The 15,760-nt window shown below is 44.2% G+C and overlaps 2 protein-coding genes across 6 annotated transcripts in view; one reads left to right on the top strand and one right to left on the bottom strand.

The window, feature by feature from the left end:
* Positions 1–15,726, bottom strand: part of LOC123509626 (protein piccolo-like) — a 16,398-nt gene extending 672 nt beyond the window's left edge. The window contains exons 1-13 of one of the 5 annotated variants that reach the window (XM_045264057.1): positions 15,655–15,726; positions 14,730–14,868; positions 13,916–14,036; positions 13,425–13,686; positions 13,101–13,129; positions 12,921–12,989; positions 11,702–11,885; positions 11,151–11,225; positions 10,370–10,528; positions 7,893–9,440; positions 7,001–7,288; positions 6,385–6,505; positions 4,516–5,725 (exon numbers count right to left, since the gene is read on the bottom strand). In XM_045264057.1, the coding sequence (XP_045119992.1) occupies positions 5,265–5,725; positions 6,385–6,505; positions 7,001–7,288; positions 7,893–9,440; positions 10,370–10,528; positions 11,151–11,225; positions 11,702–11,885; positions 12,921–12,989; positions 13,101–13,129; positions 13,425–13,658 (3,168 nt within the window). In that variant the 5' untranslated portion in view covers positions 13,659–13,686; positions 13,916–14,036; positions 14,730–14,868; positions 15,655–15,726 and the 3' untranslated portion in view covers positions 4,516–5,264. Of the gene's footprint in view, positions 1–4,515; positions 5,726–6,384; positions 6,506–7,000; positions 7,289–7,892; positions 9,441–10,369; positions 10,529–11,150; positions 11,226–11,701; positions 11,886–12,920; positions 13,064–13,100; positions 13,130–13,424; positions 13,687–13,915; positions 14,037–14,729; positions 14,869–15,654 lie in introns of those variants that run through there. The other 4 variants (XM_045264059.1, XM_045264056.1, XM_045264058.1 and 1 more) reach the window with 4 other exon arrangements.
* On the top strand, positions 948–2,461 carry LOC123509628. The gene is made up of 2 exons (XM_045264061.1): positions 948–1,200; positions 1,781–2,461. Exon 2 carries the CDS (start codon positions 1,818–1,820, stop codon positions 2,295–2,297), a length of 480 nt encoding a protein of 159 aa, XP_045119996.1. The 5' UTR covers positions 948–1,200; positions 1,781–1,817; the 3' UTR covers positions 2,298–2,461.
* Positions 15,727–15,760: the final 34 nt, after the last annotated feature.

The raw sequence follows: 15,760 nt of genomic DNA, 5'->3' as shown, positions 1-15,760 counted from the left end.
TCTGAAGGCTTCCTATTCCTCGTTGCTGTAATAGCTGTAGTTGTAGCCATGATAAATGGTATAATGGGGACTCGGTACAGCTTTTTAGGGACGTCCTTTAGAGGTGTCATGTAGACCGTGGGGTGATGGTCCTATTGGTACACTGGACTCTGAAGGCTTCCTACTCCTCGTAGCTACAGTAGCTGTAGCCATAACGAATGATAGTGGTGACTCAGTTAAGTTTTCTTAGGGGCGTCCTGTAAGTCGTGAGATGATGGTTCAATTAGTGTACTAGGCTCCAAAGGGTTCCAACTCCTCGTAGTTGTAGCCATGACGAATGGTAGTGGTGACTCGGTAGTTTTCTAGAGACGTCTAGGTGGGATGCAGTTTTCTTGGGAGTGTCTTGTACCTGGGATACTGGTGCAGTTGGTGGACTGGGCTCCGTAGGCTTCCTACTTCCCGTAGATGTAGCCATGCCAAATGTTACTGGTTACTCAGTAGTTTGTTGAGGACGTCCTTTAGGTGGGATGCAGTTTTCTTGAAGCGTCTTTTACGTGGGATGTTGGTCCAATATGTGCAATGAACCCCGAAGGTTTCCTACTCCTTGTAGCTGTATTATCTGTAGCCATGACGATTGGTACTGGCGACTCATCCCTGACAGCTTGCTCTCCGTGTCACCACCAAGCGTTGTGTGGAAAAGTCTGGACGAATTTTTCAACCTGATAAAAAAGTAATGTTAGTCTAATAAATGTAATAAGTTTCATATACCCAACATTTCCTATGACTGATCGACTGATGAACACTATACACTGCCACAAAGTTAACTGACCTGTGTGTGTGTGTGTGTGTGTGTGTGTGTGTGTGTGTGTGTGTGTGTGTGTGTGTGTGTGCGCGCGCGCGCGCAGCGTACGCACATGCGTTTCTAGCATACACACAGCTATATAAAGTCACAAAAGGCACCTCGCACTTCACTGGGCCACTACTAGCCACAAGAACCGTACGGACTGACCCTTCCTTCCCTCATACTCATCCTCATCCCGACCGTAAACTTCACAATGAAGACAGCGTGCATCGAAATCTTGGTGTGGGTGTGGATGTTGGTCTGCAAGGCGCGGTGCAGAACAGGCGAGACTTCAGGAGTTACAGTTACTATCACCACATCAGCAGCATCACCAACATCCCCATTGACGTCGAAATTTACCGACGGATCTCTCTGATAATGTAAAGATAAGATAAACAGGCAAATACATATTAGAGTGTTTCACTGCATGGACACGAGGGAAAATATGAGGAAATAGACAATAGAGTGAGTGAGTGATTTAAATAAGGCAGACAACAGCCAAGAGCAAAGATAGAGAGCTCTGGGGTAATTTCAGAACGCTTGGCTGTAAAAAACGAGAAAAAAAATCAGGTTACAAGGAAGAGAAGAAGAAAGAGCAATAGTAAATGGAGGAAGAACAGGTTGACGACCGGACACGATACCAAGAAAAGCAGATTGAGAAAATAGGAGTGACATTTCCAGTAGAGAATAGGGAAAGAGAAAGGGGTGGATGAGGGATGGATGGATGTTTTGATAAGGCGACGCAAGTGGTGGATGAGGGAGGTGGAAAGTTAAATTAGGTGGACAAGTTGGATATTAGAGAAATAATTCCGAATGGGGAAACAAGAGGAAGAAGGGAAAGGGGAAAGAAAGCTAACTGCTCATTAAATCTAAACGAGGCAGAGAAGGGAAGAACGAATTCATCTCTCTCTCTCTCTCTCTCTCTCTCTCTCTCTCTCTCTAACGCCCAGCCTATTTCAGATGCAGCCTCCACTGTGATATTCTACCCAATTGCTGGATGTTTCTGTATCGCGCGGAGACAAAGGACTGCCGCGTCTTCCCAAACAACACCATAACAAAATTTAACAACCGCAAGGCCGGCGTGCAGTATCGCCTGTACGCCCTACGCCACACACGCCGCGTCTTGTACTTCTTCACCAAGATGTACTACAATGAGTCTACCGTGACATGCCAGGAGTACGGAGGTATAGTGTACACGCCGCGCACCAAGGATGACATCATGGTGCTTCACAACCACTCTATACATGGGTTCGTCGGTTTGATGAAGTCATCGTCGGGCAGCTGGGTGGACAGCGCAGGCCAACTCTATGAGAAACCCGCGCTGTGGCATGCCGAGTTATATCCTACTGGTAACGGGGACTGCGCCAAGGTGCGAGATGGCTACCTGGTGGACTGTAGTTGCAGCGGGAGGTTAAGAAAATTTGCTTGTGATGTGCTGTATGACAACTCTGCAGTGGAGGGATCTTTACTGAACTAAAGGTTATTGTAACTTCTCATGTCATGTCGGTGTATACGCGTGTGTGTACTCTGTTACAGTTTACTAATTTCTTCGCTCCTACTTTCCTTTGCATATCTTTTATTATGTTTTTTTTCTTTTTTTATTCCATATGTATTTGTTTTATGTTGTTCTCTCTCTTTATCTCTCTCTCTCTCTCTCTCTCTCTCTCTTTATCTCTCTCTCTCTCTCTCTCTCTCTCTCTTCTCTCTCTCTCTCTCTCTCTCTCTCTCTCTCTCTCTCTCTCTCTCTCTCTCTCTCTCTCTCTCTCTCTCTCTCTCTCTCTCTCTCTCTCTCTCTCTCTCTCTCTCTCTCTCTCTCTCTCTCTCTCTCTCTCTCTCTCTCTCTCTCTCTCTCTCTCTCTCTCTCTCTCTCTCTCTCTCTCTCTCTCTCTCTCTCTCCCCTAAATTAATCACATACTGAAACGTTTTGGTGTTTCATTCAGGCCACGTTGGTGAGTTATAGTGGAGGTTACTGGGGTCTCAAGTTATTATTTTTTTTTTCATGACTATTGATTGATTATTCAACAGGAATGCTACTCTATCAATGGGGAAAACATACGAGGGACTCTCATCACCTTTGTGGAGTTAGGCAATAGTGGTTATGAAAGTATGAACGAAGCATTGTAGAATAGGAGCTTCAGTAATTAGTTATTAAACATCTAACTGTACATTTCGTGAAGGATAAATGTTGCCTCGTATCTTAACCCTCCTCTTTTTAAACAATCAACGGAAACGGATAAATGAAGTGGTATCTTATGTGGCACCTGAGGGAATAAAGTATCGATCAGCACTTTACTTTCTATAGTTTCTCTTATAGACAACCTAACCAGGAGACGGCTGAAGGACCGAGTCAATGTATTTATATAGTTTCATTCACTCCTTTACCACTAGTTAAGCCTTCTTCCTTCCTTAACCACTTTCTGTTCCTTCCTCTAATGCCTTCCCTAAGTTAACCTGTTCAATATTCCACTAACAACCAATTCGGAAGTACACTTAACACAAATTCATCACTAAAACCGTTCTTCCTTTCTCTATTTTTTTCTCCTTAATTCATTCCTTAATACGATCACCAATATTTTTTTTTATTTCTCAACTACATTCTATTCCTTCCTCTAATACATGTCTTATAGTTAACCTCTACAATATTTCACCACCAGTGCCGTTTCAAGTCAACTCCATACCGCTCATTTATCACCAAAACCTTATTTCTCAACTACTCTTAATATTTCGTTTAATATCTTTCCTAGTGAACCTTTACAATTTCACCACCAGCACTGCCTCAAGTCAACTCAATATGTCTCATTTATCACCACAAGCTCTTCATTTCTCAACTAACCTTCAATACTCCCTAGAATACCTTCGCTAGTTAACCTGTACATTAATCCACCACGAGCATACCCTTAACCAAACACTATTACTCTCCTTTATCGCCAAAACCTCTTTCTTCCTCCCACAACTACCTTCCAATCGTTCTTCCAACACACCTCGGCCACCTCACCTTTTGTCGTATTCCTCCCACTCATCACAGCAAAGCGTCTTCCGTCAACTAATTCCTGACACCTTCCTCACACACCTTTACGAGTTAACCTGTACAGTATCCAGTCTCTTTACTACCTAACGACCCTTACCTTTGTCTCCTTTATGGAAGCAAACACCTTCAGCACGGAGCCCCGGATAAACACACACAGGTAAACAGGTAAACATGTACGAGTATATACCTGAGAGATTAATTGGTTGCCTGTGTTGGTGAAATGACGAGGAAATGGTGGATGTGTGAGTGTTTTTTATCGAGGCTGGGAAGTGGATGGGAGGAGGGAAGAGGATAGAACATGGATTCCTATTCCTCTCCGTATGTCTCCCTAATCTTAAAATTTCTCTCCTTTCTCGTTTCATTCTTCTCTCTCTCTCCTACCCCACTTCTCTCTCTCCCTTCTTGTCACTCCTAGTTTTCTGCCATACCGCTGTTCCTTGGCATATTCCTCCTACCTTTCGTAACAAGCACCCTCTTCTCCCTCTCTCCCGCCATGCCTCCCTTTATTCTTTGCACCTCTGCTCATTATGTAGAAGTGACGTATGATATGTAGTTAGGTTATAAGTTACTCATTATCATTCCCGCCATCCCCACTCCCCCGCCACACACACACACACACACACACACACACACACACACACACACACGTGAAACTAAAAGAAAATCATAAACGAAAATATTTATTCCGATTGTAAAACAAATAAACTAAAAAGAAAATGCCTGTTTTTTATGAACTAACCATTACCACCACTACAGTTATGCTTCCAGTGGGGCAATAGAAAGCTATACAACATACCAATTACCACCTCCTCCTCCAAACTAGCGAGGTCATTTTAGTCAGAAAATCAAATTAAATCCTCCCCCTCCTTCAAACTAGCGAGGTCATTTTAGTCAGCAAATCAAATTAAATCACACAAAATAAATCAAACTTATCCCAAGATTGTACAAGTGAGAACTAATAAAGCACTAAACTATACAAAGACAAATGGAAAAAAATAATTGCCGTGGAAAAATGACAAATTGTGAACTGAACAGGTAAATGAAAATGACGTTAACAGTAGTAGCAATACGTACAATCCACCTGTACGTACACCTAGCCTATAATGAAGGGTAATTTAGGTAAGGCATCCACTCCGTACAGTCATCATAAATAAATACATCCTTACAAAACAGAGAGAGAGAGAGAAGGGGGGGAGAGACGGAGAGAGAGAGAGAGAGAAGGGGAGAGACGGAGAGAGAGAGAGAGAGAGAGAGAGGGGGAGAGACGGAGAGAGAGAGGGAGGGAGGGAGGGAGAAAGAGGGAGACAAAGAGAGGAAAGATTGAGAACGAGAGAGAGGAAAGAGAAAAAGAAAATAATATCACCACCACACACCATAGCCCCACACACACGCACACCCACGCACCAACACTCACCACTACACAATATCAGCCAGGTTAGCACGCAGTCGTCCCTTGCTGGAACTCGTGAGAACCAGGCGAGGAGCAGGGGTGGAGAAGGACATAAGGAAACGCTTCGTCCTCACACAAGACCCCTCTTGCTGTTCCTTCCCCTCCCTCTCCTCCAAATACCTCCTCTTCATACCTGTTGTTGGAGCGGAGGTGAAGCTATCCTTGAAAACCGCCCTAGTTGTTTGGGTTCCGGTGTTCGTGGCTGCAGCTTTCAATCCACGTAAGGCAGAGGATACCACGACCCGCCATGGTGTTGTGTAACCTCTAGGCGTGACTTCTGGTCCAGGGAGAGGTGCAGATGGCGCCACAGCAGCCACGGCCACTGTTCGAGGCTCCGAAGCAACTGGTCCGTGTCTCGGGATGGTGTGTGCGGCTCCGGTGATTGTCTGAAGGGCGGTGCGTGTTGTCTGTCGCTGCTTCACCGGTGCTGTAATGAAATAAAGGGGTGATCCAGCTGTAGATGAAAGGAGCGCAATTTCAGAGTAGTTAATTGGAATGAAATGGTCGACTAATGGCATCTATAACAATGGACAAGATATAGTAATATGCCATCATGCACCAGACAATCAATACACCGGACTGCCACCAACCCAGTCAATACTACAGATGAATGGGACCAGAACTGAATAATTGCACAGTAAAGAATCAACGAGCTGAAAGATTACGACACACAATTATATATACCATGTTTTAGAAAGAAGGCTTTTAAGAATTGAATATAGGAAAATTGTTTGAATTGATAATAAATCGAGGATTGGAAATCGTCATCATCATCATTAATCCTCATCTTAGATTCGAATAATAGTAAAATCAGTACATTCACTACCTTGTCTCGCTATACAGTGTTAACTCCTTCAGTACCATGACGTGTTTTAATATTCATTCTGGTTATTATTTGGTGATTTTATACAGCTTCAGAAATATATGTTGGGATTAGAATAGTGAAGACTGACCTCCATAAACCTTTCCTAATGTAAATAAAATTGTCTAATCATCAAATCAAGGTAAATATACGTCTTGGTACTGAAGGAGTTAATCCTGCCTCCCTCCTGCAGTGTGAAGGTGTAGAGTGTGCGATACGGGTACCTGAGAACGGCGCTGCAGGGGGTGGTGGTGATGGCAGTGAGGAGTGCAGGGAGGCCAGTGTGTTCCTCGGGGTCATGATGGGAGAGTCCTCAGAGCTCGTGGTGTCGTAGTCCAAAACATGCTGTAGAAGAGGTCCGCGTTACCAGTCAGCCAGTGAATACATTTAGTCAGTCAGTCAAGCAGCTTATCATTTAGTCAGGTGTTGGGTTTGTATCACTCAGCTAGTCAGGCAGTCAGCTCGTTAGTCTGTTTGTCATTTAGATCAGTGAACAAACAAGTGGATAAGCACCCCCACTCTCTCTCTCTCTCTCTCTCTCTCTCTCTCTCTCTCTCTCTCTTGTAAGACAGAAAGTAACATGGAAAAATAACGAAAAATTAACAAGAAATTAAATAACAGAAAAAAAAATGTGACAGAAATACTGAATGCTTTTAGAATGCTTGTTTCGAATCTAACCTAACCTGTTACTTTTTTTTTTCTTCCAAAATAAAATCACTATCATTAATTTTTTTTTCTTTTTTCGTGATTACTTTTTTCTTAACATTTTTTCTGATACTTTCTTTCCGAGCACACACACACACACACACACACACACACACACCAACACCACCGACTCACCTTACCATCACCACCACTAGCGTTCTGCGGGGTGAAGCGCTGGGTACTTGTCCATTCCCATTCACAGCTTGCAGAGGAGAAGCAATCCTGACCTCCACCTGCTACCCCTCCCTCTGTCCCCTCGCCACCACCCTGACGCTCCACCCCACCACCGCTACCAGAGGGCTTCGCGGGGTTACACTGCCTACAGACTTCATTGCTTGTATTATTGCTCTCTGCCTCCTCAGCTTCCTCTACCTCCGCCTCCTCTGTGTCAGGTCTCCCTTCATCAAAACTCGTTGTTACAATCTGGAATGGTTTGCACTGTTTTACTTTACTTTGACTTGTGGGAAATTGTAGTTTGTGTTATGTAAGACGGGGAAATTGGCCAAGGGTAACAAAAATAATTGAATAAAAAGATGCCAGCTAGAAAAATGGGATAGATAAATAATGTCTTGAAACCTCACTCTTAACCCCTTAAATACTGGGACACATTCTTACCTTGAGATTTGTGTACGATTAGACTATTTTATTGACGTAAGGATGGCTCTAGGGAAGTTAGAAGATCAATGGCCACAGTCTTCACTATTTTAATCCCCTACATACGTTTCTAAAACTGTATAAAATCAGCAAATAGTAAGCAGAATGAATACAGAAACGCGTCATGGTACTCAAGGGGTTTAAAAGAGTCTAGGTCATAGGTAGATGGAAATACGTACAGAAGCAGGCAGTTATGATGGTGAAGAATAATTAAAACGAGGAAGAAAAAGATGATGATGATAATGATGGTAATGAACATGAAAAGGAAAAGAATAAGAGCAATAAGAAGAACACGAACAAGAGGAGGCATGAAAAGTAAATAAATTATAACGAAAGAAAACATCATATTCTCCTCCTCCTCCTCCTCACCCACCTCCTCATGATCTACCAGTATATCCTCAGCAGTGAATTCATCCCCCTGTTGTGACCACTGTCCTGGGGTGCTGTGACTCAGGGAGGGGTACTGGTTCCATGCTATGGTCTGCGGCTGTGGCTGAGACGTGACCTTCGGAGTGCTGGTCATTAGAGTGCTGTGGTGAGGTGTGCTGAGGTCTTGCTGTGTGAATGGGGAGTTGGTGATGCATTGCTGTGTTGATCTAGTGTGATAGTTTGAGGTGCGCTGCTGTGGAGGGCTCGTCTGTCGCACTGTGGTGACCCTGACTTTGCTGTGCTGTGGCTCTACGCGTGTTGGGTTATGTTGGTGGTGCTGTGAATGCTGCGTTAGTGGTGTGGTGCTGTACTGATGCTCTGGAATCTTTTTGAGATTGTTATATTGCTGTGGTAGGTGATTATGTTGATGATGTGGGGTCTTTTGGATATTTTGATGCTGTGGTGGTGGTGATGGTGGTGGTGGATGATTATGGTGATGCTGTGGGACCTTTCTGAGATTATTATCCTTTGGTTGTAGGTGTTTGTGTTGCTGTGGAGCCTTCTTTACACTGTTTTGCTGTGGGAGAGGCGATTGTGGCCGTCTAGTTCTCGTCTGCTGTGTCTGCCGAGGTTTAGCTATTGTGTATTGCTGTGGTCTCGGTCTTGGTCTTAGATTCGGGTAGTGCTGTGTGGAGACTGGTTTGCTGTTCTGCTGTGAGGGAGGACATTGCTTGCAGACACCGCGTAGTGGCTGTGAAGAGGGCTGTGGGTGCTGTGAAGGCTGGCTAGTCGAGTAAGCTTCGTTATTCACTGATCTTGGTTGCTGTGTTTGCTGTGAAGGTCCTGTTTTTGAAGGGCCAGCTTTCTGTACGTTTGCAACTCTAACAGTGATACGCTGTGAGCTGTGTGTGTCTGTATTGCCTTGCTGTGGTTTAGGTGTCCTGATGATGCCTTGCTGTGGAAGCTGTGACTTTGGTTTTAGTTGTGGGTGGCGCTGTGCTGGCTGAGGAGGCCTGGCTTGTATTTGCTGTGGGCGAGGAAGTCTAGGCTGTGTTTGCTGTGGAATGGATGGTCTGGAACTTAAATGCTGTGGATGTGATACCCGTTGGTTAAAATGCTGTGTGTGTGAGTGTCTGGCGCTTGACTGCTGTGGGCGGAGTGCTGTGGTATTCAGCTGCTGTGACTGTGAAGGTCTTGAGGTTGGGTGCTGTGGGTTCATCTGCTGTGGACGCTGTGGCGGTGGTGCTTTGTTGCTGTCTACACGTTGTGGCTGCCCTACTTTCACGCTGACTGGCTGTGGTTTGCTGTGGTTCCTAGCTGTGGAGTGTGGTGGAGGTGGAGCAGGCTGAAGATGCTGCATAGAACCACTTGTGGGCATCTCCTCTGCCGCGTGATGGCGGTGGTGGTGATGGTGGTGGAGAGAGTCGCGGGTGGTGGTGATGGGCTGGTGTGTGGCGGTGGTGGTGATGGTTGCGGTGGTGTGGGTGATGGGGGAAGCCTGCGTGATGGGCGACACGTGAGCCACGGGAGATGTTTGGCACAAGCTGAAACTCTGAAAGGATGAATATGCAGGGATTTAAATATAGTATAGTGAAATGCCGCCGTGGTACAGTGGAACCATGCGTGCTTTGGGGTCCGAGGGGTCTCCAAGCGCATGGGTTCGAATCCTGTCCACGGTCCGAGTGTAGGTTGGGCTTCCTCACTCGGGGCAATGGCTTCCTAGCGGTTGGGCTTTGAGATAGGAGGTACCCAAAAAAGTATCCCCTTTAGCCCATAAATTCCCGCGAAAAGCCTACATGATGTAAATAAAAAATATATATAAAAAAAAAAATGATGAACGTGTGCTGTAATTGTCAAAATGTCGCTGTAGAATGTAAGGCTATGAAAGAAAACAGCAACGACTACTACTACTACAGTCTATCTACTCTAAAGTGGCTCCTGGGTCTCGATTTGAAAGGTGTCCCAGGGAATGCGTGGTTGCCAGATCTTGAGGAAAACCGTGACTTGTCCTTGTAATAAGTGCGTTGATTAACACAAAACAAGTATTATTCACATCAAATCAATTACGTTATCAGAGTAGATAGACTATACCGCTGCTACTACTACTACTACTACTACATTCAGTGAGTGAGTGAGTGAGTGAGTGAGTCAGTCAGTAAGTTAGTCAGTAAATTACCCAGATAGTGAGTCACGCAGGTAGTCAATCAGTCAGTCAGTCAATCAGTCAAGTTATTACTTTGTTAGTCATTCTAAGTTAAACACAGGAATAAAAACAACAACAACAACAACTACTACTACTACTACTACTACTACGAAAGAAGGAAGGAAGGAAAGAAAGGAAGGAAGGAAGAAAGAAAAGAAAGAAGGAAGAAAGAAAGAAAGAAAGAAAGAAGCAAAGAAAGATAAAAAGAAGCAAGAAGAAAGAAAGGAAGAAAGAAGGAAGGAACTGAAGAAATCCACTACCACCAACACCACCAGTACCTCATTGAGCGGCAGGACGGGGCGGAGTCGGTGTGCTGAGAATGTCCTCTGGTTGGGGCTGATGGAGATGGACGCGTTCAGGTGACTGCTGCAGGAGGCGCCACCGGTACTGTTGGCTCGCTGGACTATGAAGTGGTGCTGGAGGGCCTCTCGCACAGCCTACAGCGCAGAATGAGGTAGTAGCATAACAGCATAAGGTTAGAGTGAAAAGGAAGCATATCTTGTGGGTAATTTAACCTCTTCAGTACCATAATAGGTTTCCATATTCATTCTGCTTACCATTTAGTGATTTTATACAGCTTCAGAAACTTGTGTGGGGGATTAAAATAGTGAAGATTCTAGCCATAAATCTTCTGACCTCCATAATCCCTTTCTAATGTAAATAAAATCGTCTACTCGTCTAAACACACCTAAAACTTGTGGTAAAAATGCGTCCCAGTAATGAAGGGTTTTAAGATTTTGTTGTTATTTTTTCTTATGCATGAGATGGTTCGTAAATGTTTTGTTTATTTCATCTTTCTTTTTTCTTTATTATATTCACTTACTTATTTTTCATTTATTTATTCATGCATTTATTTATTCGTTTAGTTAGTTATTCATCTATTGTACATTTAGATTTGTTAACCTTCTGTTTAGTGGGTACGTAATCTCTCTCTCTCTCTCTCTCTCTCTCTCTCTCTCTCTCTCTCTCTCTCTCTCTCTCTCTCTCTCTCTCTCTCTCTCTCTCTCTCTCTCTCTCTCTCTCTCTCTCTCTCTCTCTCTCTCTCTCTCTCTCTCTCACCTGGCTGATGTCCGTTGAAAGGTGGGAGGACAACCCGGAGAGGAGCTGATCGACGCCCCTGACCGACGCCAGCACCTGGGGAAGGATGGAAGGACAGGTGTGTTGGGCGTGGTGATTGACGGGTGAGGCCGAGCGAGGCGAGGCGAGGAGGCAGGCAAGGCTAACTCAAGGAAATGAATGGGCAAGGGAAGTTTTTGTATGTAGATTGACAATGTTGATCTGGAGAAAGTGTGTTTACTGTCTCCTGCTGCTACTGCTACTTCTACTGTTGCTACTACTACTACTACTACTACTACTACTACTACTACTACTACTACTACTAATAATAATAATAATAATAATAATAATAATAATAATAATAATAATAATAATAATAATAATAATAATACTGCTGCTGCTGCTGCTGCTGCTGCTGTTATTACTACTACTACTCCCACTACTACTACTACTACTACTACTACTACTACTTTGCAAAATCAAATGACAAAGTGTGTGTGTGTGTGTGTGTGTGTGTGTGTGTGTGTGTGTGTGTGTGTGTACTTAACCCTCACCTCATCCAAACCAGTCCTAGTAGAGTCAACAACCTGACGAAGGGACGAGGCAGCCAAAGGAGCACTGCAGCCACCACTGTCGCCTTCCCTCTCCGACATGGGCGCCACCAAGCCCCTCACCTCCTCCAGGGTAGCACGCATCTTGACCACGCCCTCCTGAAGCTCCTCCAGTGACCTCTCCACGCTGCAGGGACAGAAGGAGGGTGTCAGTGTGAAGAGAAGGAGGAGGAGGACGAGGAGGAGGAGGAGGAGGAGGAGGAGGAGGAGGAGGAGGAGGAGGAGGAGGAGCAGCAGCAGCAGAAGGAGGAGAAAGAGTAGATGAAAAGTAGAAAGAAGAGAAAAACTATGAATGAAACTCCTAAGAACAAGTCTCTTCATATCTGTTGCCTTTGAAAATAGAAGCCATATCATTTCTATTTTTAAAAGACTCTTGCTTTAGTCACAAGGGTTTCTAAGGGTAGTTTGATGGTTCTAGTGGCAGATTTACAAGATTTCTACGTTATCAACAGTATAAGCACTCTTAAGAACTAAGCTACTGATTTCTGTGACCTTTGAAAATAGTGGCCACACCTCTATTTTTAAGACTCTTGTTTCAGTCACACGGGTTTTTATGGGTAGTTTACTAGTTTGATGGTTCTAGTGACTGGTTACCACGATTTCCACATTATCAACAGTATAAACATTCTGAAAAACAAAGTTAGTTGTCTTTGTGGCCTTTCAAACTAGTGGCCACATCTCTATTTTTAAAAGTCTCTAGTTTCAGTCACGCCGTTTTAAGGATAGTTTGAAATTGGTGGTTCCAGTGACAGATTTACACGATTTCTACCAGATCAACAGCAAAAACACGCATAAAATTGAGGATCCTCGTAGTCCAAACATCACCTCTATTATCGAAAGACTCAAGTTTCCGTCACAAGGGTTTTTAAGGATAGTTTGATGGCTCTAGTGACTCTTGGAAGTAGAATGAGGAAGAAAAGAAGAAAGAAGAAAGGAAGGACTATATAAAAAAAAAGGAGGATAAAGAGGAGGAAGACGAGGAAAAAAATGGAAAATGGAAAAGAAGGAGGAGGAGGAGGAAGAATTGGAAAAAAAAAGAGATTAGAAGAAGAAAGAAAAAGAGATCAAATAGGAAGAAGAGGATGAGAAGGAAGAGGAAGAAGAGGAGGAGGAAAACGAGGAGGAAGAAGAGGAGGAGGAAGACGAGGAGAAAGAAACTCACCTAGCTGTCCTCCCCGTCGCCGCCACCTTCAGCCTCCGCGCCTGCCGCCTCAATTCCTTCTTGGTCTCCGTCAGCGCCTCCTGCAGCCGCCCCCGCTCCCGTTGTGCCCGTTGCTCCTCCTCGTCCTCGGCCTCCTGCCCCTGCTGCTCTGACCCCCGCCACCCAAGCCGCTCCATTCCCTTAATCAGCTCATCCATTTGGTCGTCATGCTGTGGAGAGGAAGATAGAAAAGTAGTAGTAGTAGTAGTAGTAGTAGTAGTAATAGTAGTTGGGTAGAAAATTGTAGTACTAGTAGTAGTAGTAGTAGTAGTTGGGTAGAAAATTGTAGTAGTAGTAGTAGTAGTAGTAGTAGTAGTAGTAGTAGTAGTAGTAGTAGTAGTAGTAGTAGTAGTAGTAGTAGTAATCGTAGCAGCAGCAGCAGCAGCAGTAGTAGTAGTAGTAGTAGTAGTAGTAGTAGGAGTAGTAGTAGTAGTTGTAGTAGATAAATAACTTCAAAACATTCACCTTCTTCATCGCCTCCTTCTGTAGTGAGGCGCCCTGGTCCTGCCCTTCCCTGAGGTGAGTGACAGCCTCCTGCAGCCCCGTCAGGAGAGCGTGGAGGGTGTCACCGGTGTCCTTGATCACCTTGCGGGTCTCCTCGTGGTGGAAGGACCCGCGCTGCTCCTCTTGTTGGTGGCACTGCACGACCCTGCCCATCTCCGCCCCGACCTCCCTTAGCTGCTCCGGCACGTTGCTCATCACGGAGAGAATAGTGTGCAGCCCGACCCTGGAGGAGACGTAAGAGAGAGAGAGAGAGAGAGAGAGAGAGAGAGAGAGAGAGAGAGTGTGTGTGTGTGTGTGTGTGTGTGTGTGTGTGTGAGAGAGAGAAAGTGAGAGAAATCCTATTGTCCAGAGAAAGTGAGAGAGAGAAAGACTGGGAGAGATCCTATTGCCAAGAGAGAGAGAGAGAGAGAGAGAGATAACACGCATTGCACCCTCCCATGACCGTGACTAACCTAATGTCCCGTGCTAGAGTGATATCGCGGGGTCAGTCAGGAAGGCGGGCTGCTGTAGCGATGGCTGTGTTGGCGGCAGTCGAGCCCCGCCACCACGAGCCATTGCTGCGTGGCTCCAACTCTGAGGGCGCGGCGAAGGGCGGGGAATAAGATCAGAAGCATGCACACACTCCATCAATGCCTAATAGATAGAAGTGAATAGATAGATGGATAGATACATAAACTGATAGATGGGACCAGAACCTCAATGGACCTTTCTTCTTCTTCTTCTTCTTCTTTGCTGTTTTTTGTCCTTGGCCGCCGTTCCTCATGCATAAGAAATAGAAAGAAATACACACAAATAGATAAAAAAAAGGAAGAAGGGGTGAAAATAAAAGAAATATCATAACCACGTAACACTCAATCTTAAAAAATACATAAATAAATCAAATAAAGAAAATAAAGAAAAAATATAACACGTAGAAGTCAACAAGCAAATCACAGAGACGTGCAAATCGAAGGTTATGTCAGGTTAAGGTTAGGTTAAGTAAGACAAGGCAAGGTCAGGTTAGGTAAGGCAAGGTAAGGTCAGGTTAGGTAAGGTCAAGTTAAGTAAGGTCAGGTTAGGTAAGATAAGGTAAAGTCAGGTTACATAAGGTCAGGTTAGGTAAGGTCAAGGTTAAGGAAGATTAGGTTAGGTAAGGTCAGGTTGGGTAAGGTCAGGGTTAAGGTAGGTCAAGTTAGGTTAGGTCAGGTTAAGTAAGGTCAAGGTTAAGTTAGGTTAGGTTGAGTAAGGTCAAAGTTAAGCAAGGTCAGGATAGATAAGATCACTCACCACAGCGGTCGGCCTCACCACAGTTACGCCAGACACACCCACGGATCGCTGCGGCTCTTGAGAAGCTCCCAGCCACGTGGAGAAGTCCTGCGAGCTCTCCGTCAGCTGCTGGGACCACCGCTCACTGCTGCTGCCGTCCCTGAAACACCCAAGCGTCACCTCAGTATTAGAATGAATGATAGGCTTAACCCCTCTAGTACTGGGACATATTCTTACCTTGAATTTTTGTGTACGATTAGTCCATTTCATTGACATTAGGAAGGGTCTATGCATGTCAGAAGATTAATGGCCACAGTCTTCACTATTTTAATCTCCCACATGAGTTTCTGAAGCTGAATAGTCACTAAATCGTCACCAGAATTAATATGGAAACGCGTCATGGTACTGAAGGGGTTTAATAAATGGCTAAACCTTCCTCGAGAGTCTACTTCAATTTCTAATGGGTTCTGTAGTTTCAATTTTGAGTGTTTTCTCTCTCTCTCTCTCTCTCTCTCTCTCTCTCTCTCTCTAGTAAAAGATAGTCTGTTAACTCTTCCTTTGTGAATTTCAACTTCTAGATGGTGCTATAATTTGAATTTGAGTGTTAGATTTCTTTTACACCGCACATTTTGCAGAAAAATAAGTAAAAATAGATAGATCACTAAATATAACTTCATGAAGGGTAAAAATAACAGTAGCAGTAATAATGATAATAATAATAATAATAATAATAATAATAATAATAATAATAATAATAATAATAATAATAATGCACAGTCTACGAAAAAAAATGAAAGATAATATTGATAAAGGTAGGTCAACACAGTGTTTGATTATTGAACACTGTGCTAACATACTGTATCAGACCTAATTATTAACACACACACACACACACGTAGTAGTAGTAGTAGTGGTGGTGGTGGTGGTGGTGGTAGTGCATGCTTACATATTCCTGGAGAAGAGGCAGCCAGCGGGTCGTGCATCCATCACTGAGACACTGGGAAGAAAACAAAACATAAAAATAAATAAAATAGAGTAAAAAATAAATAAAT

This window comes from Portunus trituberculatus, chromosome 27 (genome assembly GCF_017591435.1).
Source record: "Portunus trituberculatus isolate SZX2019 chromosome 27, ASM1759143v1, whole genome shotgun sequence".
Classification (NCBI taxonomy): Eukaryota; Metazoa; Arthropoda; class Malacostraca; order Decapoda; family Portunidae; genus Portunus; species Portunus trituberculatus.
The sequence above is the reverse complement of the archived record's forward strand: the minus strand, read 5'-3'. Positions and strand labels throughout refer to the sequence as shown.

Bases quoted from the DNA above. Each gene is read 5' to 3' on its own strand.
- LOC123509628 (XM_045264061.1), top strand. From the start codon at position 1,818: ATGTTTCTGTATCGCGCGGAGACAAAGGACTGCCGCGTCTTCCCAAAC.